Genomic DNA, 26,738 nt, shown 5'->3' with positions numbered 1-26,738 from the left:
AAAACCAGTTTTGTTGTGTGTTTTGGATCATTGTCCTACCAGAACATCCAATGTGTCCAATGTGAACCAAACTATCCCAGGAACTGTCAGGGCTCAAGCTGATCATAACCTGGAAGATCCTGAAACATTGTGTTTCCGTGAGTCTAACATCAACGTAGAGAGTGAGAGGGTCTGGAGCAAGAAAGACGCCTCTTTATCAAAATGGACACTTCCTAGCATGATTGACATTTACAATCTAACCCTTACCCTGCTGATGAGCTAAATAGTGTCTGAAGGAAAGATTGAGCTGTTTGGCCATAATGATACAAAGTGAATGTTACGGTGTCGAGGTGAATTTTGATGGGTGGAATCACAGACTCCCTCAAGATTCATTAACTTCACATAAAATAAACAGATGGTAAAACAAAAATGCCTGTTCCAGCAGAATAATGATCCAAAAGACCAACCAGAAGTATGAATTATGGGAGATCTTGCTGATGGCTTGAAAAAGCGTTCAAAAGCCCCAATTGAAATATGGCATTCAGGCCGATGATGAGTGTATATAAACATCTAACCCAAACATGGATGATATTGGTGGGATTTATACATGAGTATAAAAAAGTTCTTACACCTAGAAAGACAGGAGTGTTCAGTAGTAAGGTGAGGTTAAAGGTGACTTTATTGTACTTCATGAATTCACTGATAAAATTTTGCTCTTCTACATATTTTTCATTAAAAAAACTATAAAAAGTGTCATCTTGTTTAAGTGGTTTATTTACAACGATACATAGACGTGATCTTTCACAGCCAACAACACTATTAATAGGGGTGAGAAAGGCAAACATGCTGTCAAGTCTACAGTCCGTAACAAAAATATTGAATTATTAAGTATTTTACAGTATCTACAGGGCATTTATCACTTAGACATTCCTCGTCCCAACCAGTTTTGTACGATCAAGATTGTCTTCGATGTGCAACTTTATCACTTTTGAAACATTTCCTCAAACTTTTACACACAAAAGCTTCATAACACCTGCTTCTAGACGGGAAGTACAGTTTAGATTCTCCTACATGTAAAGATGTGAGACATTCTCAGGAATCATTTTGCTTCACTGTTAAAAGTCACAATGTTTCAACTTCATATGATCAAACCCTGTGGGCCATTGAGTTCACATTCTCAGTGTGTTTTAGTGTTTTTATCCCTCTTCGGCAGCTCTTCTGTGGGGATGCATGTACATGTTCTGTCCGGACCATCTGACGGAGGGCTCTGAGGTCATCGACAAGGCATTTCAAGGAGACGGCGCGACTGCACTTGTGTCTGTGTTTCGTGTGTCTGTGTGTGCGGGGGAGACAAGGTAGGAATCCGAGAGTGAATCCGGCCACGGTCGTTGACGAGTTCGAGGTGGTTCGAGCCAAACAAATCCGTGTCACCCTGGGTAGAGAGCAGGAAGAGGAGAGCGTAACATATCTGTCCTGAGATGGCTGGGAGCTGATTTAAAGCAGGATCCTGTTGACTACATCAAAGAGCTGGAGCTGTCTCCGGTTTCGTTTACTGGCTGCTCATCATGGATACACACACGCCCAGAGCTGCATATCAGTTTATAAAAAGGCTGAACTGAGACACATGTCCACATAATGTATGAGGGATTACTGTGCTTATTTCCTGCCTCTTGTGTGCTTTCTGAAAATAAATGGGCCTTAGGATGAAGATGATTCATCAGTACAATGCTCTCTTCACTTGTAAGCTCCACTGTTAAAGATGCAAAGAAAGCCTCAAGATAAATCCATCATTTAATGCAGTAGTTTAATCTCAAAATAAAAAACACAGAAACATCCAGCCCTTTGAGTATATAAATTTAGTTGGAAAAAATCCCTTCATTGTAATACTAATAGTTTTTATCTGATTACATGTACAGAAATTATTGGTATCCTGAAAAACTCCTTTAAAATAACTACTTTTTTAGGTTTAATGGAGAGTCTAGAAACTTTAAATTTGACATCTTCTGACTCCTTGTTTTGCTAGAAAATAAATATACATAGAGGTCAGTTTCTCCGAGCAACTCTTCAAAATGGGAAACACACAATAACAGGCCATTCCAGTAAGGCAGATGTGTGTCGGGAAATAAAATGAGAAAAAAATCAGCTATTCACCTAAACTTGTTCAGATCTACAGTCAAAGATAAAAAATTAAATAAAAATCTTGAACTACGGCAAATAAGGCAGACGAGATTCCAAGTGTATCTTGCCACTACGCTGTGATGGTTCACTCTTGAATGAACTGAATCCTCAAGATTTCTTTCTGTCATCTTTAGCTGTGTGAGAGAAAAATGCCCACTCACCTTCCTGCGTTTGCCCTTGATGTTTAGGAAGAAGTGCATCAGTCACGGTGTCAGTGCAGCCCTCACTCCTCCTTCCACATGAATACTCCCTCAATCCTTCCCCTTCCTCTCCTCCCTCCTCACTTCCTTCTGCTGGGTTGACCCTGCAGTAAGGAAGCTCGACGTATTCAGGAGGCTCAACACTTCCTGTCATCCCATCGTCTCCCACACACTCAGGCTCTGTGTGGCCTTCCAGCCACATTGGAGTATCTGCTTCAGGCAGGTGTGTATCTCTGTAAAAAATAAAAAATTGTTTATAATGCCGTGAATCTCTTCTGCTGGGAGCTCCCTGTTGCTTCTTCCTGCTGTCGGCACTTCAAACAGATTAATTTACTTTTTATTCGCCTATAGCAGCTTGATATAAAAGGCCCTAAGAAGAGCAGTTCAACAGATAAACTGGTTGACAAGTCTATCTGCAGGAGCCAAGCTTATAAAGAACAACTCTGCCTCTAAAAGTCAGCAAACATGAAGGGACCTATGCAAACTTAAATCAAAGGGGTAAAATAACACCTTTTTTGGGATGTGTCCAGTTTACTTTAAATTTAAAAGTTTAAATACAGTGCTACAATTAGAGTTACACTGCGCAATCAGCTGGTGACTGGCTCTAATCTGCTTTCAGCTTGACTTGTCAGGATCCTTGCTTAGTAATTAAAAAATTTAAAAATCCAATCTTTATCTGGTCAACAAACACACCATAGCTAAGTACAAGCTCACACTTTTCTCTTTTCCAGAAACGTCTTAAAACAAAGCTGCCATTATTTACAGTAACTGATGCTAATCATTGCAATCGCTAATATGGAACGATTAACTGCAAAACCCTGTTTGACAATAACAACTGCAGGCAGGTTTTTAAAGATAAACTGTATAGCTTTACAAAACCAGAGATGAGAAATTAGCCCCAAAACTCTAATCGATGCCAATCTAACAAGGTACATGTCAGCTGTAATTCAACTATTATTTGCACATATCCTTTAATATACTGGTTTAGTGCATGGCTGGAAAGTGTGTGAAAAAAAAATCTGTTTGTTAAAAACATTTTAAATATATACTGTATGTAATACTACATTTCACAATACCTCTAGATTCCTTGTTTTTGCCTCAGAAATATCATGTTTTATGTCATCCTAGAAGTTTTCTATTGGAATAACGACCAGGAATTGGGTTGGTTGCTCCATAACAATAACTTTGTTGGTCAGGAGCCAAAATCCTGCTCACTGATGCTGTGTTTGGGGGTCACTTTCTTGTTGTAACAGCCATTTAAAGGCATGCCCTCTTGGGCATAAGACAACATGACCCCTTCCAGTATTTTGATGTATTCAAACTGATCCATGATCTGTGGTTTGAGAAACATCCCTATAGCATGATACCTAAATCACCATGTTTCACAGTATTCTGTGGCTTGAATTCAGTGTTTAGGGATTATCTGACAAACCATCAGCAGCCTCTAAAGATGAAAAGAATAATCCTGCTTTCATCTTCTATAAAATGTTCTCTTCAGGTCAGTCGGTGTATTATTTGGCTAATTGTAACCTCTTAAGCCCATTTTTAACAATAGGACATTGCTGGGGTTTCATTGTCAATAGCTTTGCTTCACATAGGCATCATCTAATTGTTACAGTTCTCACAGAAGATCTCATTGAATATCACTCCAGCGTGATCTTCTTTGGTCCTTCTGATACGTCTGATGGTTAATTATTCACCATGCAGAAATATCTTTTCTACCAAAATTAAATTTTAAAACTCAATCCCGGGATCTATAAGTAAACATTCTGCATGTTCATGCTTGAGAACATATGTTGCAGCTCTACTACTTACTCGTCACTGAGGCTCATCTGTGACTGGAAAGGACGAATGTCCTGGCTGCGGCCCAGACTGCAGCTCTCATCACAGCACAGAGAGGGGATCAGGTGGACCGGACCTAAATAACCAACACACACAAATACCCACACAATACAGCTTTATACAACATAGATTCCAGGACTGTCATCTTTATCATCCATCGTTTGGTGTAAATGCAGGACGAATCCCTTTTTATGGCTCACTAGTCAAAAATGCATGACATACAGTAGCTTAGAGCCCCTGCATTGCTTACAGACTTCACCAGCTGAACCTAAACGCACCACAATGGTGTCCGGGGTCCAGGTGACACTGGCAGCAGGTTCTCTGGGGGAAGTCGTGGAGCCAGCGGGTGTCCAGACAGGAGAGCTCCGCCCCGCTGTAGGGACAGTCCTGAGACCTCAGAGAGGCAGCTGAAAAAAAGAAACAATATGATGATTTTCCATGACTAGGAACAGAAATAAGCTGCAAACCTCAAACTGTTCAGTAAACAACTATATAATTCAATGGGCTACAGGTATAAATTACCAACTAATCTATAAAGCATCCGGAAATTGTAGACTAATCGTCGTTGAATTTATTACCTCATCAATTTGTTGCAGCTTCTAAATTTCCAATCATTATATCAACAAAACAAAGTTGCAAAATAATCAGATTTAACTGAGAAGCCCAACCAGCATCATGGTACTTAGGCTAATAATAACTCCTTCATACAATTTGAAATTGCAACAGTTAACATCTTGTGCCAACTCTGTTAAAGGAAGCACATTGTGCATATTTTAACTGAGGGAAATTAACAACAAAATACTTAACTGAAGCACTCTTTTTGCAAGAAAAAAGGCGACTGGTACCGCCTTGACAATTTCTGCTACTACTCTTTGTTCCTGACATGCTCACGGGTGACACATGATGTCATTAATTTGTCGCCCTGGGATATTTCACAGGCTTAATCACTTCAAGCAGCTCATTAAACAAGTTCCCGCAAATATGCAGAGCCGTTTAATAAAGCTTAGTTCGGCACCCGGTCTGGGAAGATAAAGGAGAAATGAAGTCAAGTTCAGACAGCAGTGAAGCCTCATTTCAAGGCCTTAACAATTCCTTTTTTTAAATACAATAATCCACCAACTTAATATCTCTGAAATCAGGATAATAATTTAATGGTAAGCTTTAGAGCACATACGGACTTCGTTTTGGATATCCTGACAAAACCATCTTGCATTGAAATGTCACCAGTTACTCTGTTAAAAAGAGGCACAAAGAAAGGCATTCACAGAAATGTTAAAAACTGATTCAAGTCGGATCTGACAGATACTTTACTGGAATCATAAAATCATGAAAACTCTGTATCTCAACATTAAAAGTGAGATATAGTTCCACAAGGCTCAATTTAAAGTCCTAATCTTTTTTTAAGTTTAAAATTGTTGGTTCACCTCTGTGAACTGCATGTCTTTACATTTTCCCTCATGCTTAATCTTGTTTAGGTGGTTAGTTCTTTTTTCTTTGTTTAGTCGTTTGTTTTTTATTATCTTCTGTTTTAATCTTATCTTCTTTAGCAGGCGTGCTCATGCAGTTTATCAAAGGCACACTCAGAAGGGATTAGAAAAGAGAATACGACACATATGGTGTGAGAGCATCCTGACTGACCGCTGGGCTTCTTCTCCAGCAGCTGCCTCTTGCAGTAGATGACGCACAGAACCAGCAGAGCCAGAACGACCGTAGCCAAAGCGCTGCAGATGACTGCGGCCAGGGCCATGTCCCGAGGACTGGCCACCACGGAGGGCAGAGGCACCAAGTTCACACGCCCACTACCTGCAAGGAGATCACACAGGGAATGAGACTGGGAAAATAAAGTGCTGCTTACTTAAAATGCAACACCTGTCCTTAGGAATGAGTGGATAAATACAACAGAGGTTCACACATGTATCTCATCTAATGCAGCACTCCTCAGCCAGTGTGGAAACATGAGAGTAATTATCGCTTTGTGCCTCAGGTCAGCCACCTTTTTACCACAGCCTTTTGAAATTAGCAAAGGAGTTTAAAGAGAAAATAACGCCTGTGGTGGATTCCCTCTTTAACCGCCTCTGTCCTGTTCTCAACAGAGGATGATTTACACACATAGCTCTACCTACCACCCCCCACAAACATTGTGGCCTCAAATTTCTTTATGTATAGGATAAAATGAAAAAATTTAGTCTATTTAAACTTGTATGTTGTACAGATTTCATGAAGAATCTTCATTACGTCTATCATCCTACCTGAGGGGAAACACAATGTCTGTGTTTGCTCCTGTTATCGGGACCCTTAACACACATTCATATAAAGCCTTGAAGAATGCAGATTATTTAACATGTTCGCACAGCTACGGAGCGTCGGGGCTTAATGCAGCTTAAGGCTAAACATCACAATGTAAAACTGATGAAGCTGTTTTTAAAAAAAAAAACAACAACTTGCTACTGCTACATGTAATCATCCTTTAATCAAATGAAATTCTCCACACAGTTACAGCAGGCGACTCATTTTCTGAGACTGTTGTTAGTTTAAAGATCACTGAGCGCCACATCACGAGAAACCATTCAGAGTCAGGTTTCACAATTAACTCTTCTTTCAGTTTTCAGATGAAAGTCCACAGATTTAAGCAAAAGCTAAATAAAAACAGTGAGCTAAAAGTCACAAAAACATTGTGCAGCTGTGTTCTGAAGAATCAGGTGATAATTAATGTTGTGGAGATTATTATGGGCAGCTCTTTTCATGTTTTCACAAATTGATTCCATCAAAAGCGAAAGGAAAATGTAAAATGTTTATCAACTTCTGCTGTGTTTCAGTTTTGCTTTCAGGTTTTAAAATACTGAATTATCTAAGGGTGAGTCTGACTTTGACAAATACACTGCACATGTTTACTGGTCAAAGTGGCAAATTCAAATCAATGGACCCTTTGGATTACTGACTGAAAACCTAAAACTGATGACTGATGAAACATTTTTTAGAAATAATTTCTAAAGATGTCTGGGAGAAATCCTCAGAAAAACCCTCTTAGAAGGACATCTACTAAACAGTGGTTAGCATGCTGTCACAGCAGAGCCATTTTGTCAGGAACTCTAACCTGTCTTTTGCTGCTAGCATTGTTGCTCAGTTAGCCTCAGTGTCACCCAAACATTTGTCGAAACCGGCAAATTTTGCGTAGAAGGGGGAAGATAAAGATGGGGGAGACATTTTGCACTACATTCTTAACAAAGTTAATGTGGTTTGAATGAAATCAGAAATGACCCAGCTAAGCAGTTGATTAGGAGGTCTTTCAGTAACACTTTCTACTGTTTTCTAATAAAGCTGTACAGGTCAAGGTTAGCTGTTGTCTTCTCTTGGGTTCAGCCTTTTGTAGGGTCAGAATAAATGGACTGAGATGAGAAGAGAAGCCAGTCTTCAAATACTCATGTAAATACCCTAAAGGTTATCCAGGCTGAAGCAACATGTGCATGAGGGCCCATGTGATTGTTGCTCATAAATGGACCCAGCTACATGGAGATTAAGAAAATCAATTCAAGTTCTAAAAAACATCTAGGATCCATCTATATAGTCAAAAGCTAGACTCACTCCTCCAAATCATTCAACTGAGAGCGATATAATAAATTCCATGGCCACAAGTGTATAAAATCCAGCATCTATGCCTGCAGACTGCCTCTACAAATATTTGTTTTCTAACGGGCTCTGTAAATATCAGCTTGGTACTCTGATAAAATGCAGCCTGTGCATTTTTATTTCCTTTCTACTAAATATTCCACAGTCACTTGCTCATATTACAGCAAAATGAAAGTGAGCGAGGTCAGTGGATGCTAAAGCAAATAGCACAGACGCTTCCAACCTTCTACAGAGTCAATTTCTACAGACCTCCAAACTTCATATGGCTTTCAGATTAGTGAGTTAAAATTAGTGAGCAGAAAGCTTCATGGAATGGGTTTCCATGGCTGGACATCCATTCCTATGGATTTACAAAGGGATCACACTCAATTTCACATGTATATGAGGAGATAAACAAATACTGCAGGCAATTTGGTGTAGAGCCTCCATTTTACTCCAAGTGGTCCTGTGGGTCCATGGACACTCATCTAGTGCTCATTGTTCTACCATATGGAACCCATATGTAAATGTTAGCTGTAGTGTGTTGGATCTCTTCATGATGTTAGTAACATTACCAGCCACCATTAACCAGCTGATAATTATCCAGTAAAGGCAGTCTCTTTGCTCAGTAAAGTAGATAGCAAGGGATCTGAATACCATATCATTTATGATTCACTGTGATCGAATGATCACTTCCGTAGTAGGAACGATGAACTCAAATGAAGATAAAATGTTTAATAACATCTGGTTTACAAAATAGTCAGTCAGTCATTTTCTATACCGCTTCTTCTATATTGAGTCGTGGGGAAGCTGGTGCCTATCTCCAGCAGTCTCTGGGCCGGAGGCAGGGTACACCCTGGACAGGTCGCCAGTCCATCACAGGACAACACACAAATAACCACGCACACACTCATTCACACACCTAAGGGCAATTTAGAGAGACCAATTAACCTAACAGGCATGTCTTTGGACTGTGGGAGGAAGCTGGAGTACCCGGTGAGAACCCACGCATGCACGGGGAGAACATGCAAACTCCATGCAGAAAGACCCTCGGACAAGAGTCGAACCCAGGACCTTCTTGCTGCAAGGCAAAATATTTTTTTAAAATAGCACAATATTAGAATATTTCTAAGTGCCGTAGAGCTGCTTTCAGCATATCACTTTCCTTTTTGTTAGCCTGGATTTGAAGATGTCGACTTTAAGTTTGACTACTCATGTTTGAGACTCTTACTTTATTACTTTGAAGTAGCAAAGGAAGTACAGCTTGAGTTACCCTACACCCCTTTTAAACCATATGTCAGCTACATGGGTACTTGGTAGAAAAAATGAACTTTGACAGAATGTCAGTCAATATAGGAATGATTTGTAAAGACTGCAAGAATACTGTTACTGGATAACCATTAGCCACAAATTTCCCTAAAGTTGGTATTGGTTTTAGAACTTCCTATTGCCAAACTAAACGGTTATCTTACTGTTTTCGAGGAAACTGGAGTGCAGTTGTGCACCTCTAATTAAGAATTTGAGCCATTTATTAGAAATACAGTTTCTGATTTGTGAAACAAATAAAATCCTTAGTTTTACCAAAAATCATTGCTAAAATCCCATCTTGTTCTTGTGAACCCAGTATCCTGTATCAGTTTGACGCATAAGCTGGATAGATTTTTACAGCCCTGTTGGTTATGTTTGCACTGAATTATACTATCCACTCTTGGTTCCTTGATGGCATCAATAAATGCTGCATTCATGTTTGAATACAAGATAGAACACAATGGTTGTGTAGACTTTAGCAGTACAATTGCACTACTGTAGCTGGTGAGGTTAAGCAGGCTGTTTGATAATAGGTGTGTTTTTAAGCAGTACTTGGTAACCGGTACACCCTTCACATATCAGCCAGTTTGTAGTTGTGCTCGGTGATAACAATGTTTTGATGCAATAAGTCAAGGAAATACAGAAGCATGCCTAAACTCTCAAAGTAATTGACGGTTCTCTATAATGCCATGTTCGAATAGCTACACACAATTAACTTTGATCTGTTAGAGAAATCAGATACAGATACCTGTTAATACAGAGCAAACAGTGACAGGGAGCAAGCAGTGATGTGAAGCAGATTGAGCCGTTACCAATGAGAATGAATGAGTTTTTGTTTGAGAAGATCTTTTTTCTAGTCAGCTCCGCTATTTGCTTTTCAGTATATTAATCATAAATGCGACCAGTATCAGCCTTTCAACGTTCAAGAGCTCTTTGTTTTGCGGTGTAAACACTGGTTTAGCTCTGGGCAGTTTTTTTCCCCTCCTCTTTCAGACAGATAGGGGATAAGGGTATTTTAACATTCCTTCTCAAGGAAAGAAAATGATGAAAAACTCAAAGCAGAGCTTCAAATCTCTGAAAAGGGTTAGCTAAGGATCCGTTTGATATAAACAAAAAAAATACATGATGTCGGAGGCATGGAACATTCCAGAGGGGGATCTTTGAAAGTGGTGCAGCACAGACATCGTGGCACAGCTTAAATCATGCTGGTTTATATAAGTTCCTGTTTATTCAGGTATGTTTGTATTGAAAGGCTTTGGCTGCAGTGAAGCTCATAAGTTCTTGTTTGCTCTCAATCCTCCTGGTCAAACTGAAGAATAGAGTATAAACCGTGATGGCGAAAAACATTCAATCACAGTAAATCTGTTAAAAAATTCCTTCAGCCTAGAGTATTAAAATGTAGAATATAAAATGTCCCCCTAAAGCTAAATGTTGTTTCTCAGTGTGCTAGTGTCCAGTTTTATGGACTCTTAACCAGCGCGGGATGCCTGTGTGGTGTTTGACATCTGGCCATGGTGTTTAAACTTGGTCTTCATTGTGAAGGTCAGATCCAGCCCCTCCGAGGTGAGCATCAACACAAAGACAGCCTGTTATCAGAGCGCCGGCAGCTGCAGCACACACAGATAAACACTGCTCTATTGAACAGACCTCACCTGCTGATATTATCTCCACACAAACCAGACCAATAAACCGCAGCCTTTCACAGACTTCCCTGCATGTGCTCCCTTTGTGGAACGGCACTCATTGTCCAAATAAAAGCAGCACTTCATTGCACCTTGGAGGGATCTTAGACTTGTGTTGGTACGAACGCTTTTAAGGTCTTTCTTTACTGGGGCCGGGCACAGTTTTACCCTGATCTCTGTATAGCAGAGAGAATGCATTTTAGGAAAGTCCTCCTTGGTATAGACAAGAGTTGTCATTTATACCTAAACATTAGAGATATTTGATTAAGGTAGTTTCAGTTCAGTAAAAAATGTAGGTCACTATATTCAACATACAATACAAGATACAAGAGGGCAGGATTACCACAGCAGGCCCCCGCCTAAAATACCACAAAAATGTATAGTATGATCTATTAAAAACAAAAAAAGCAATAGTTTGTATTGCTGTTAAAATAATACAACATGTTGATTATTAAAGGCATGCTAAAGTCATCTATAGCATTTATTTGTTTTTACTTTGAAACATAGATTTAAGCAAAAATATAGAATAAACACATCTTTACACAGAAACACAAGTATAAGACGTTGGTATCAGCTGGTTGGTTATTCAGACTGTCTGCTCAGGTAAAGCATTACCTTCGTAAACACATTCTGCTTCTATATCTGAAGTATTCACACAGAAATCTACTTTTTTTGAATAAAGCATAAATAACAAAAAAATTCTCTGCAGCTCTGTCTGAGCTTTTTGTGCCACTGACTCGTTTTGGACTCATTTGTGCGCACATACTCATCTCTTCTGCAGTAACACCAAACATGAATATCGCTGTAAGGTGGAGCTTTGACAGTTTTCTTGTATTTTCACTGAGACAACAGTCAGGACAAAGTGTTCTGCGATCAGCAGCTATCATGATCCCACACGCCTGCGTCTGAGTGGCTACGATGAGTGTGGGTTCAAATACTGGAGTTGCTGGTGTGAACTGCTGGTAGGCAGGAGGGTTTCCTGTTTTTCTGGGATCTGACTATATGAACTTAAATGTGACCACCATATTGGAAGAGTTTTAAAAAGTGTTCAGGGTGCCGACTGGGCCCTGTTGACATCTAGGACGTTGTTCTTTTAATGTATCAGGTTTTCCTACAGAATATTGAAATGCCTGAATGGTTTCTGGGTCTGAGTACATATTAAATTGTTTCACTTTTTATGACTTTAATCCTTATTTTGTAAAGTAGAAGATAAAAAAACTCTAAAATCAGAGGTCCCAAGCTTTGTTTTACAGAATTTGTATATAGTGTAGGATAATTCAATCCAGATTGGAAAATTCTGCATGTTATAGATTATTTTAAACAAGGTTGATCTGCATTAGCCCAGGTGGCAAAAAAACAAAAAATCAAACTTTGAAACAGTCCTTTACTACTCTCCTGAATTGGAAGCTAACTTGTTAAATGCAGGTGTACCGATCAGACTTTTCCTGGGCAATACCGATTTTGAACATGAAACAAGAAAATTCAAATTTTTCTGTTTTATTCTAAAGAGTAAAACACATGAAGAAAGAAAATTTACTGCAGGTTCTCTGATAGATGTTGTGGTTTTGAATCCAACAGAAACTGAAGGAATTACTGTAACATATCTGAATGACCTGCATCTGATTTTTATTCAAATCAAGAACATGCTGTTAGATTATGTGTTTATAGATCAGAAATGGTTGGGGTTCTTAGTTTTGATGCATTTAATTGAAAGGAAAAAGAAAACAAAACTAATTTTCCAGTATTCAAAGTACATATCACTGATTACAGCCAATTCAGGAAAAACGGGCTGATTCCAATCTCTGTCTGATTAAATGGTGCAATGATAAAAATCAAACGTATATGGGTAAATGCTGACTTAAGTGTTAAAACTCTCATTGAAAGGTAGGGAATTTTGCATGTGAAAGAACCCATATGTATAGTAAAAAAGGCTATGCTAACAATCTATCTAATGGGGAACAAAAATTAGACAACATCTAACACATGGACCTGGTGCAACATTTCCCAAGTAATTTGGTAAATTTGCAGAGCGGCATCACATTTATCTCATTCTTAGGAATGAAGCTTTAGATTCGGTCCCTAACTTTTTTACACAGATTTTCAACATTTTGATTTAGGGAATGCATTAATCATGTTCAATAGCTGAATTTAAACACCTTTGTCGCTGTTGAATAAACTAAAAAACATTTAAAATTCCTGACTGGCTAATTTATGAAGCTCATTGTAAATAAAGCCAGTACAGGAGGAAGCTACCAGAGCACACATACAGGTCTGACTTCACCAGGACTGTGAAGTATTTCAGCAGATGAAACACATTAAAGAGGCTAAAGGAATCCATAAAACACAACCTCATTTTACGTGTGCTCCAAAAAGCCACTGGAGGAAAGGGGAGAGAGAGAAAACGGAGGGTGGAGTGGAGGGTTAAGATTTACAGTCCACCCCAAACTACAACTGCCTCCCCCTGCACAGCTGCACCGCTGCCCGGGGCCAGTGTGGGCTATTAGAATGATCTGCCCTTTAAGTTTTCACCATCCTCCTCGAGATAACAGCCGTGGATGGGGGTAGGGGGGCGTGGCATGACTTTCAAACATTTGGAAATACTCCACTGAGAGTCCCAGAAGGAGCTAAGTACCGCCTATGTTCCCAGACACAATGGCCATTTTGTTTCACAGGCCTCCTCCAGTATCTAAACGGGAAGCGGCACAGATGGACAAATGAGCAGACAGAGGGAGGCCTGTTGTCTCAAGGTCAGTGTACACATCCAGGTTTTCTTTTTCTAATCCACATCAATAAAGAGGCAAGATTAAAGAACAAAATCAAGAACGGCCAGTTCAATGACGCCTCCATTCTTCTGTGCAAAGACTGCACATGTTGTTTAGATGATATATCCCCTGCTTCCAACGCTCATATCGCCAGAAAAAGCTTCTCAGAAAAAGCTGGTGTATCTGTTGCCAGCACGAAGTCACAGCCAAAGGTAAAAGTTCATTTGATTGTTGATTTCATTTGGATACCTGAAATCATGAGTTTGGACTTGGCCAGGAGGAAGAAGTTCATAGGATGTGCAAAATACTGGAATGTGAGCTTTGTGTATACATTATAACACATGCACAGCTTCTTTTGTTTAAACAAAAGCCATAAATTGAACCAGCAAACTCACTGATTTGTTGCAATTGGTACTGGACCAAAAGAAACATGCAACATTTTTCTATGGTTCATCAAGAACCATCTAAAGACCCTATTACATATTACGTATTACAACCACAAACGTGTCCCGGACCAACAAATAGTGGTGCATAATTGTAAAGTCAAGGAAAGGTTGCACATGGTTTTAAATATTTTTTCCACTACGAAAAATCTGAGAAATGTGGTGTGCATTTGTATTCAGCCCCCTGAGTCAGTACTTTATAGAACCATGTTTTACTGCAGTAATAGCTGCAAGCCTTTTGAGGTATGTCTCTACCAGTTTGCACATTTAAAGACTGAAATGTCTGCCCATTCTCCTTTGTAAAAGGGCTTGAGTCCAGTCAGACTGGATGATTAGATGAGATTTTCAGGTCTTTCCACCGATTCTGAATTGAGTTACGGTGTGGACTTTGACTAGGCCATTCTAAAACATGAATATGCTTTGATCTAAACCACTCAATTGTAGCTCTGGCTGTATTTTTAGGGTTGTAGTCCTACTGCAAGGTAAACTTTCAACCCAGTCTCAAGTCTTTTGCAGCCTGTAACAGGTTTTCTTCCCATCAACTCTGACCACTTTCCCTGTCCCTCCTAAAAAATTTGATAACCACAACATGATGCTGTTAAGGTATGTTCAATTTGATTTGCAGTGTTAGTTTTCCTACACACAGAGTTTCGCATGTAGGCCAGAAAGTTCAAGTTTGGATCTCATGTAACCTGAGCACCTTCTTCCACTTGTTTTCTGTCTCCCCTGCTTGGTTTGTGGCAAACTGCAAACAGCCCTTCCTATGGGTTTTTTTAACAACCGCTGCTCTAATCATTCTTTCATAAATGCCCTAATAGCTATCCTGTAGCAATAGTCTTCCACATGAGCTGTAAATCTGTGCAGCTGCTCCAGAGTTACCATGGGCCTCCTGGCTGCTTCTTTGATTAATGTTCTTCTTGTCGGCCTTGTCAGTTTAGGTAGGTGGCCATGTCATGGTAGGTTTACAGATGTGCCATTGTTCCATGTCCAGATGATGGATTGAACAGAGTTCTTCTAATTAGGTGACTTCTGAAGGTACTTGGTTGCATTGAATCTTATTTAGGGGTATCAGAAAGAGGGGGGTGAATACAAATGCACACTTTCAGATTTAAATTGTAAAAACATTTGAAATTCCTGTGTCATTTCCTTCCACTTCACATGATATATCACTTTAAGTTGTGGCTCTAATGTTAAAAAGTTCAAGGGGAGGGAAGTTTTCTCAAAATTAAGCACTGAGCACTGAAAATGAGTGACACATTTTGAGCCAATGTAATCTGATGCTGGAAAATCTTAGGTTGTATTAGGGGGATCCATTTCAGCTCTTTAACTTCCCAGCTTGTAAATCCTGGCATTTATTTATCCGCGCAGCACAGCTGGCTGCCTCAGTTGGATTTAGTGAGTCAAACGTGGCTTGCTCCACCCTTCGAAAGTTGTGGTTCTGGTTACTCTTGAAGACCTTGTGCTGGCATGTTGAGTGTGTGTCTGTGTGTTGGCTTTGTTGTGGCACTGGATTTTGGTTCTACTAGCACTTGGCAAGGAGTTCAATAGTGTGCTTGTGATGGTGATATTTGCTTTTCAGACTTTTGTATCGCTGTTGTTTCATGTTCAAACATCTCCTGCCGTGGATTGGGGAATCTGTTTTATGGGTACATTTTAGGCCAACGGTTAGGAGAGGTCAAATGAAGTAAAGGTGCTTACAATTGGGCTCATATGGAGGCGGAGGGTCCCCACAAGGTATGCACTCCATGTCCTGGAATCCACTTAATTTTGTTTTCCTGTAAAATCTGTTACAGAAACAAGGTTACATGTTTAGTAAACAAAACAAGCTTTTTTACTGTAAAATTAGACAAGCTAGATGGGTGTTGCAGTGCTCTCTCACCCTGGTAGACAGTCACCACACACGGCGTTGCTGGTGGTGGAGCAGTTGCCCTTCTGGAAGCGGTTGATGAGGCCACAGTCCAGACAGGGTTTGCACTTTTGCAGGCTCCGGTCCTCTTTAAAGCGGCTGCTCCGGCAAGCCACGCACCGGGCATCCTCTCCATAACCAAAGCCACATTCCTGGGGGGATTAACAGGGAAAAATATACTGAGTAAGAGGCAGGGGGGAGTTGGTTGATTTGGGCTGATGTGCAGATGGTGAAAAGGGGAGTGTGAATGTGAACTACTGGGGGTCCTGAAATTAAAGAATGATCTTAGCCCGCTGGGTTAGAGGCTAACAATGGCCTGCTTCTTTTGAGAGTCTATCTTACACAGGCAATAATCTCCCTGACTCTTTGAGTATGAATGAGTCGCCTTCCGTTGCGAGACCCAGAGAGGCCATGCATTTAAATAATAATGCCTTTTGTGGACACCCACTGTTGCATTATCGCAAGTTTATTGCTATGTTTTTTAAACTACTCCCACTCCGAGCTGACTCAGTGAGGGTCCCGTTGATTGAGAGGCCAGCAAGCAAAGGAAATGCTATAGGAAGAGGGCAGGGATTATAGAGAAGTAGATGGAGAAAAGCGCATGAATACTTGTTTTGTGCTCAACAACTGAAAGTGCAGGTATAAAGGCCAGCTTTTCTTGCACGTGTGAATAACCTAATGCTAAACATTCTTCTGCATTAGTTCACCTGAGCAAACATTTAAAGTATAAAATACAGCACCCTCCACACATTTATTTTAGTGAGAAAAATTCCACATATTGTGAGTGAAATTATTGTTTCTTGCACACTCACAAAGTGGTACCCCTTAACAATTTCTATAAATGTACCTGAATATTTTTTTAATTTATACTGTATTTTTAAGCTAGGTTGTATTTGACGTAGTTGGTAGCATTCGTGGCTTGCAGCAAGAAAGTCCTAGGTTCTAATCCCGGCCTGGGATCTTTCTCTGTGTGGATTTGCATTTTCTCCATACACATGGGTTCTCTCCAAGTACTCCGTCTCTCTCCCAGAGTCCAAAAACATGACTGTTAGGTTAATTGGTCTCTTAAAATTGCCCTTAAGTCTGTGTGTGCATGTTTTTTTTTGTCCTGTGTGTATCTTTGTTGCTGTTTGTTCAAGGTGTTCCCTGCCTCTTGCTCAAGGACCGCTGCAGAAAGGCACAAACAAGCCTGGATGAGGACCCCAAGTTTTTCTTGCATCTGTTCACAGTAACTGGAACTGTGTGCTGAATGACAGAAAGCCTAATTCTTACTTTCCCTCTGCTATCTGGTCGACTGCAAAGCATGTGTGACATAAATTTCTTCATCTGTACCCGCCCGCTAGGGTCTGCTAAGGGTCTCTATTGATGTCCGTTTATAGGCCAGAGTTTTTTGATCGTACTGGCTGTGCGTGCCAGCAAAGATAATACTAACCTCTGCCAAACAAACCCCAGATAAAGAAATTAAAGTTTAAATGAAGAGCAAAAAAAAAAAACAACAACCAAGGATGTTTTGAAGACATACAGGGAGGAGAGATCTGCTGTTTTCCCAGCGTGGATAATCTCTCTCAGGCACAACAAAGACACAAAACCTGAGCTGGTATGCTGATGAACAATCCCTTTATTCTTTCTATTTGGTTCTTTTTGACTTCTCCTCTTCTGAGTAAACAGTGTATAAACCAGTGCATTATCTTCTCCTAAGAGGCTGTCAAAACTCTATCTCTGAGTGAAACAAAGTTGTTGAGCTGAGTTAAAAGGAACATAAATAGGAGCAAATGCTTGTCTGCGAGGTCCCACCACCTCGTTTGCATGGACCAGTATGTCAAGCCCCTAAAGCTGCAGTCACACTGTTTTCTATCTTGCCATGTATGCTGGCGTATTGAAAAACATGTGTTGCCTTGGTCTAAATGTGAGGAATTGAAGGAGATCATGTGGAACATCACGTCTTATCACATCTTTGACATATGTGTATTGCTTTTCATGAGCTTCTCTTTTGACCAGTGCATATGTATCAAGGATGTGGAAATAAGTGTTCTGCTGTGTCAAGATGGTACATTACGTTTGCAGTGACATGACCATTTTTTCATATTTACAAATAATCTGGGAATATAATTTCAATGCTCTGAGTATCCACAAGTAGACAAATAGTTTACCTTAATAGTATTACCTTAACTAATGTGAAATTAGGGCAAGCCACCAGTTTTTGTTTCAAGCATCCAGCATACTGAGGTAAGTGAATCCTTTTTCTTGCTTAAGAACTTTTCAGTATGTCCCAAAACTCTGTGGTGGACTGACTTAGTAAGGTGATACAGGTGCATTACTTACCTATAGCATTAAAACGAAAGGCAGATACACCTTAGTTTGACAGGGTATTAGATTGAGCTCTTCAGCAACATAAACACTCCAGGTTGGTTTCATTGTGTAAAAAAAGGATCGAGAAAAGCACCTCATTACCACTGTTTAATATGTTGGAGGGTCTGTGATGCTATGGACCATTTTGTCTTACAAATACATTTGAACTTTTTTATTGCACCAACCTGAGATGTCGAAAAGAAAGTGTTTAGGAATTAAAATGTAATTTTTTTAAGAGAAGAATCAAAACTGGTCATTGTGCATCTCTCTTCCCAAACATTCATATCTCTGCAACCCATGTTGAAAGCCTGGTGACCTTGATAACAGTTAAACATTTACACGACAGCTGATACTACTGTACATTGCACAGAATGAAAAGACCCTTCTGAAAGGACATCATACATTGTTCATTCGTTATCAGCTCTGTGGCAGCTGTACTCCTGTAATCCAGGATCACCACACTGCTTTCTAAATCCTGAAAGACAGGCACATATCATTAAACTGAATGTCAATTTCAAAAAGGACTACTCTCCTGTTGTCTTTCCTCTCCTGTGTCGTGTTTCACTGGCCTGGCATGCACATGCGCTGGAATGTGGGCAGAAGACTCTAATATGGTGTGGTTAGATTGAGGGGAAATAAAAATGGAGGTCAGAGGCAAAGATGTGATCTTGCTAAGGCACCGCGAGGGAGGATTAGGAATTCGGTCCATTCAGCCAAACACATGTGAGCCTGACATTGAAACCTTGAGCCGCGCTTGGCCAGGTGGCCCAGTTTGGATCTGGCTTTTGCAGCTGTTCCTCTGAACTTTCCATATAAGGTCTTACAGTGCAGAAGGGCAGAGCAGGGCACCAAGGAAGGAAGAAAGAAGGGATGTCTTAGAAAGTGGGAAAAGGAGAATAAACAAGACTCATATTTGCATGTCATAATCTTGATTTTCTCAAGAAGGTCAATCAAATGAAAATGACTTGTAAGAAAGCAGAGGAGAGACTGCAGGATAGGGTCTGGTGACCTGTTTCCACATGAAGTAATGAGGCCCCAGGATGATTTATCCCCACTAGGCCTGGCATTGGCACAAGTACTGTTCATGGGGCACCAGATGCCAGGATGGGCCGATGCTACGTAGACACAAGCAAGTCAGAACACTGAAACAAACAGAAACAAAGCCACGTCCTGCTCCTCATAGAGAACGGATAAACTCTTAAGAAGCAATGCCTTGTTGTTTTTTTTATTTTAATACACAGACTTAAGATGAAATATAGAAAAGAAAACAATAAATTTATTAAGTAAACATGCTTATTGTTCAAAATATCAACCCTTTTTGCTGCTTAGCCCTTTATAGGATAAAAGTGAAAGTATAACAAGCTGATAATTGCTGGTTAGTTAGTCAGGCCATCTATTCAGCTAGCCAGCTTGCAGTTAGTTGCTTTACAGACATGCTGCTCATAGCATGCCAACTTTAGCTTAAAAACATCATCACCATAATAAAAGTGATGAATAGGACCTCCTTTAGTTTCTATGTAATGACTCTGGATATTTCCCTTAATCAGAAATATATCTGATTTCCTGCATTTCTCTTTCATGTAAGCAAGATAAAGTGTAGGAGTTTTTTTCAGTCAGCTGACTGGCAGTTCTTGGTAACAGCTGAGGTAGGGGCAACACTGCATTTCACATAGCATTTTTCCGCCCAAAGAACTCTCGTTCTTGAACCAGTTCAGGTCCTTTCAAACTATGGTGTTTTGGGAACCAAGCATGAGTCATCAAAAGTGGGGGTTACACAACGCGGGTGGAAAGCGTGGTAGTGAGACAGTGGAGCTTGCTGAGCTGCTTGCAATGTTCCTTATAATGCAAAAATGAGTAGCCATAAACTACAGTTAATACTAAAAAAAGTAGAAGACGACTACGTGCAAGAACAATGTTTACTTTTGCATCAGTTCAGTATCCGCGAGTGAAATGGAAACAAGTACCGTAGTTAGTTATACAATGTGTGTTTAGTGTATTTTTGCAAACATGAATAACTTTTATACGGTACGTTCTTTCTCTTCACCGACGTACTTCTTGCTTCTATTGTCTGCAGCTTCAACCCGCCCACGGGTGATGTTGTGGTTCACTCAGAAAAACCAAGTATTCTGCGGTGTCGGAATTGAACCAGAGATCGCACCCTGGAACCTCTTTTCGTTGGTGGAAACGTGCGTCATTGGTTCGAAATCACGTTCAGGAACCGGAATGAGCTACGAACCGCTTTAATGGAAAAGGGGTATCAATGCTCCAAGAACCCTGACAAAAAACTCTGATAACTCTTTTACTTTTCTGACATCTCATTGAAAAGAAGTTAAACAGAATTACCGTTATGCTGAAAACGTTTTCAGTTTTGAAACTGTAACTTCTTAAAACCTTGGTATAACTTGATATCAGTTACCAACCCATGCCTAATAGCAGACAGAAGGTCATCGCAGGGAACACTGAAAAATACAAGTGTATGTAAAAATAAAATGTAACAGGCCTTTATAACTGTAGCATATAGCTACTTTAAACAATGTCCAGAAATGACCCGTCACGTAGTTTATTAAAAACCCAGTTTGGATATAAAATGGTAAACCTTCATGGTGTCTGTCCCATATAAGAGACTCCAATGCAGGTGCAGATGGCTGTAGCATAAACAAAAAGGCAGCATATCAATTTGAACGTCCCTAAGCACATTATTTTGAGTTACCAACTCATTATTTTGAGTTACCAACTCATTATTTTGAGAAAGTCACTCTACCTTTGCTAAATCAGCAGCTGAAACAGAAAGGGGAGTACAGAACCTCTGGAAAGTAAAGGTAAGTTTATTAACTGTATTATTTTCTCTAATCTTCTCCATTTAAAAAAACGGCACTATAGAACAAAACTACAGACAATGCATCAAATTATGTATCCAACATTTGCCCACAATCAACAGACACGGATGGACACAAACCCTCAGTTTTTATTTACTACTTAGAAATTTCCTTACAGCCCCTCAAAAACCATGAAAACATAATAAAATAAGCAGATGCTTGACATCACGTTCCCCTGCATATCCTATCTCCTGATCTTGTTTGACTGAGACTGCCAAGCATAACAGTCGTGTGGAGGGGAGCGAGGGGTCGAGGTGGCTGGGACCTGATGCGTGTTCAGACGCAGATATTGCTGAGATTAAGAGGAAATCACAGGAGGAGAGGGGAGGGGGAGTGGCCAGTTATCTGATCCTGTGATGAAACAACACTGAAAACACTGCCAAGTCAGTTGGAGCAAGGTTCTGTACAGCTCACAACACACTCAAACCTTCCTTTTTGTTTGGGAAAGCTCTGAAGATGTCTTCAGACGGAGGAAAACTGTACCGAATGGACAGTAACGTGAATTTAACCCTCCTGTTGCCTTTGAGCCAGCAGCAGTCAGTGGTTCTTTGTTTTGGTTGTTGCTGAAGAAAAAATGATCCTCTTGCTACATGCTACATATTGTTGACATGTCAAATATGTGTGTTCCTGACAATTTATTTTTCTTTCTTGCCACAGGCATTTTTCTAGAATCCACTGAAAAGGCGGTAAGCCTTTCTTCTACAAAAATCGACTGATTAACAGGCTGAATGAAAGCTGGAAAGAAATATGTCGGAAAAAGAAAGAGTAACTGATTGTAATGGGCCATGTGTGGGTGGTTCCTCGAGCAACAGTTAGCGTGGCGGTGCTAATTGATGTTTGTCAGAACAGCTTCCAGAGGCAAACTGGGCCACATTCCTCCAAAATCTCTATAGCAGCTGCACAGGGGGACTCCAGCAGCCCGCTTCCCTCTCCACCGGGTTGGGGTCAAACCCCCATCATTTTTCAGGGTTACTCAGATCTCTGCTCATAAGTTTTTTAAGTCTGAGACTCTTTCCCCCAGTCCCAGGCTCTGGTCTTCTGTTTGAGCCGACATCCCGCTACCTTCAGAGAAAGAGTGAGGCAGGCAATTATTAACCAGGACCCCAGGGTGGCGGGCAGCACTCATGCCTGTTGAGCAGGCAGAGGAACTAGAAGACCACTGAAGCATGTTACTAAGCACACAGTGCATGTTTGTGTGCTCACAGATTAAAGGCAACTGGTCTTTAATGTGTTCAACAGATGTAAAACTGGGAGTAGAGAGTGTTTCATCTGTAATTTGCCTTTCGCTGATGTATTTTTGTTAGAAACATCTTCCCTAGTGTACGGCCATACACTAATGCTGTAAATTATAAAGTGACACAGGGCTCTGATACCCATTCTGTCTTTAGGTTCATTTACTGCCAACTTATCTAATCTCATGCACTGCTGTTGATATCAAATATCTATTTTGAATAAAGCTTTTTTAATATCACAACCAGAGAAAGTACACATGTAAACTTTGGAAATATGCTTTTGATGAAGGAATTTTTTTGTTGGGAATTCTTGAGCTTTGTCACTAGTTAAGATTGCCTTGCACAACTAGTGATTACCCTTACACTTTACATTTTGCTTGATTACAACCACACAATTCAGTGTATTTTATCTGGACTTTATGGGAGTCTGTCACAAATAGTGTATAATTGTAAAACGTTTTTAAAGATTTTGCAAATAAATATCTGAAAAGTGTGGAGTACATATGTTTGCAATCCCTTTGAGGTAATACCTTTTAGAACAATCTTTCACTGCAGTTACAGCTGTTTGAACCATCTTTGCCAATCAAGAGACTAAAATGTCTGTTCATTTTTCATTTCAAAGTAGCTCAAGCTCAGTCAGAGTGTTTGTGAACTTTCAATTTTCAGGTTTCGCCAAATCGGATTTATGTTTAGGGTTGCTTTCCTGCTGGAAGATGAAGCTCTTACCGCTTTCTCAAACCTTTTTGCAGACAAATAGGTTTTCTTTCACAACTCCTGTATTCAGTTTCATCCATCTTCCCACCAATTCTGACCAGCTTCCCAATCTCAGCTGAAGAAAAGTATTCCCATAGCATGATGCTGCCACCACTATGTTTTAAGGTGGGTTTATAACAACTTTCTTAAAACAATTACACAGATTAAATTAAACACAGATAGACTCTGTTACCTAACCAGGCTTTTTTTAGGCTTCTAAATATTGTTTTAAATAGCATGGATACTTTTTCTTCCACTTACTGCATTACTTTGTGTTGGTCTCCCTCATAAAATACATTGTGGCCTATGGGTGTAATGTAACTAAATGTTAAAAGGTTTGTAGGGTATCCATAAATTGGTAAATGCTGTTTATTAGTCTTCCGATCACTGTCTCCACTTGCAAAAGTGGGTAGGTGCCGTTACCGCCACTGCTAGAGAGGAAAAAGGCTTTTTGCTCATTAGCCTTAACTGACACTACAGAGGCCTGTTTGTACAAAGCTCACAGAAAGCTGAGGCTCAGGGGGTGGAAAAGACTGTATTCCCTTTTGAGAGAGCAGCAAGCTTAGGCATGGCTTGCTTCAGAGGGTGAAGACAATGAGTTGGACTGGGCTCGATGGGGAAAGACAATGGAAGCCATTCAGCTGGAGGAGGTCAAAAGCATGGGTGTGACTGATTAAAGAAGGGCCGGAGTTGTTGGACAGAAGTTAATAACGGTTTGGCCGCTCTCTCTATGAAAGAAAGGAAGCAATAAATATTGTTGCTTGTTTTCCCCAACACGTGATCTTAAACACGTTTCTCCAACTCTTTTTTTGATCCATTCCTGTTCTGGATTTTGTGTTATCTGTCCAAACAGTCGGATGCAGTGTGTTGGACACATTTGTCTAACAGGAGAGGGGATTAAGAGACAGAAAAGTATTTCAAAACAGTTGTGCTCCAACCTTAGAAAGCTCCTGTCCTGCGTCACACTGTTTGCAGGGTTTGCAGTTCCCGAAGCGGTCCTTGTATTCGTGTTCTCTGCACTCTCTGCTCCCCTCCATGGCTCCCACACGACTCTGAAGGGGAACAGGCATTTGGTGAAAGTTAGAGATTCCTACATTTCATTGCCACTTCTTTCTACAGCCGATAAAGAAAATCTCTTCCACACTTTGTCTCAAAATACTTTAAGGGCGTCTACATCCTTATTATAGACTTCTTTTGATAGTAACATCTGAAACAGATGGGATGTGATGCAATCAAACCCTAGTAAGCCCTGTGAAATCTTTATAGTTGGCAACAATATGGGGATCACAGAAAAACAGGGAGTCTGGACAGCAGATATAAAAGAGCAGCGTAAAGGGGAAAAATGACAGCGTGCACTCAGATGGGAATTCTCAGTCTCCTTTCTAACACTGGAGGACACACAGTGAATGCTAATCAGGTTTTGAAAAGTCATGCACATTGGTTTCAGAAGAGGCCATGGATTTCTTCTGTCTGAAGTTCTTGTGATATGTTAGAGACAGCTTCAATCATACAGTAATGTGTTGCCTCTCCCCCATCTATTGCTGCGGCTAATGGGAAGAAGGCTACTTTACTTTTTCATCGCCTACAAGAAAAACGATTTTCAGAAATGTTTCTGGTAATGAAAAATAGAAGTCATGACATAGAAGCTAAAGGAGCGCCAATCATCACTTGTATTAGGGTGGGGTGTCAAACTCCAGTCCATGATGACCATGATGCAACCTTCCCACACTCCTCCCACAAATGTTTCTGTGCACTGGTCAGCTGGCTGAAAAGAAGGCTAGTACATTTTTCCCAAGAAAGACTAATTCTGATATTTGGAAACAAAAAAAGTGGCACCCACCCTTCCTGTTACACTAAAGCTGTTTTTAAAGCTCAGGCATCTTGACTGTTAGGCAGTTGACTGCAGGCTAGCTACCTGCGAAGGTAGCCCGACTAATTCATTTTTGCCAAATTGTATTTCCCATAAACAAAAACAGTAACAAAGTATGTCACAAAACATTGTTATTATGTATAATCTTATTAGCAAAACCAATCATTGCTTTTCTAATTTAAACAAAGCAATAAGCTCACATTTTTGTTTTAAATGTTTGTGTTGCTATCATGAAACAGTGTTATTTTTACTCAAGGTTTATCCTAGCATGAGAAACCCATGCTTACCCATACCTATCAAAAGTAAAACATACAAGTAAAAGTGTTCGTACCAGAGCTGAGTAGATGACATGTGCAGTTAAGAGGAGTGACAAGATGTGTTGAGGCTTCCGGACCATTCTGATGGGCCACTTGATGCTTCAAGCTGAAAGGAAGGACAGCTGAAAGTCAAATCTTTACATTCTCCTGTTAAGAAGCAACGGGGTATTTGGTTGGGACAATCTTTTGTGGTTTACTAATAACAATTTATTTGACAATTTCCGTCAAAAAATGGCTATAAATCTGTTTTCCACTTTAATGTGAAATTACAACCATGATGCTGGTAATCTTAAATGAAAGCTGTAGAGTTTGCAAGAAAAAAAAAATCAAATATGTATGGAGGACTTAATTTCTTTAAAAAAACAGACACTTGCATAAAATAAGCATCCCTGGAGACTGAAATCTGGACCTAAGTCTTAAATCATCAAAAGGGCTTTGGTTATTCTAAAAACTATTTTCTTGAAATGGGATTAAAGTTAGCCATGTATTTAAATTTTCTTGAAAAAATGAAAGGAAAAAAATTATATTACAACAAAACAAAACAAAACAAAAAAAGAAATCAAACATGTAATAAGGCTGAATTTCTTATAGCCATATTTCTGTACATATTTTTTAAACACTGGATTATTTTTGAGACACATTCTTTCCCTACCTAAATAATGACTAATTAATTCAATAAGAGTAGTTTTCTCAAGTATGAGGCCTTCTTGATTAGACTGCATACAATTTGGATAGCAGTGGGATCATATTATATTTGCACCAAAAATGTTCAGCAATTTAGCCAAAATAAGATGTTTTCCCGGACTTCGGAACAAATTCATATACAAAAAGATCTGGTCAGGAGGATATGGGGGTTTTGACTGGAGGAAATAAAGAAAATAGATTTCGGTAAAATCCACATCACTGAGAAGAAAACCTGTCATACCTTATGGTTTTATCTCCAATTTTACAGGTAGACAATAGTTAGGTAGAACATGAAGAAAAATCAGTACACTTATATTTTAAAGCACCTATTCATTTCTGCAATTTTATCCTGAACAGCCTACATTACAAATCTTAGCCCACATGCAGCCAATCCAAATGTGAGCAACTTTTCATAAATAACAGCTCAATAATGTAGCCTCAGAAAACAAATAAAGAGACAGAAGTCAGCGGGATAAACAATGCAGGTTTGTTAAGGTGTATTTTGCTGTGATCTGCTAAAATCCAACTCTTTTTGTCGTCAGTGAACGAAGCATAAACGTCCCAAACTGAACTAAGCGAGTTTCTTACCTGATTTTAAAAAGAGCAGGCTGTTAATTAAAGATCCTAAAACGTGGACAGCAGACCGGCGAAAGGCGTGTTTCCCGCACCGGTCCGCTCACCATGTCAGCGCCGCAGCCTCTGCACCGCAACGAACCGCGCAGCTCAGCAGCTCAGCAGCTCAGGCGCAGAT

General features: G+C 39.9%; 1 protein-coding gene across 1 annotated transcript; it reads right to left on the bottom strand.

Annotated features, from left to right (window-relative positions):
• Positions 1-735: 735 nt before the first annotated feature.
• LOC124883820 (tumor necrosis factor receptor superfamily member 19-like) lies at positions 736-26,738 on the bottom strand. Its single transcript, XM_047391191.1, has 10 exons — positions 26,576-26,738; positions 25,318-25,409; positions 24,055-24,168; positions 15,880-16,058; positions 15,699-15,784; positions 5,838-6,002; positions 4,478-4,606; positions 4,173-4,275; positions 2,319-2,590; positions 736-1,411 (listed from the first exon to the last, which is right to left on the bottom strand). Exons 2-10 carry the CDS (start codon positions 25,381-25,383, stop codon positions 1,407-1,409), a joined length of 1,119 nt encoding a protein of 372 aa, XP_047247147.1. The 5' UTR covers positions 25,384-25,409; positions 26,576-26,738; the 3' UTR covers positions 736-1,406.

The sequence above is a fragment of the Girardinichthys multiradiatus genome, chromosome 18, assembly GCF_021462225.1.
Source record: "Girardinichthys multiradiatus isolate DD_20200921_A chromosome 18, DD_fGirMul_XY1, whole genome shotgun sequence".
Taxonomy (NCBI): domain Eukaryota; kingdom Metazoa; phylum Chordata; class Actinopteri; order Cyprinodontiformes; family Goodeidae; genus Girardinichthys; species Girardinichthys multiradiatus.
Note: the sequence above shows the minus strand (reverse complement) of the source record. Positions and strands in the feature narration are given on the sequence as shown.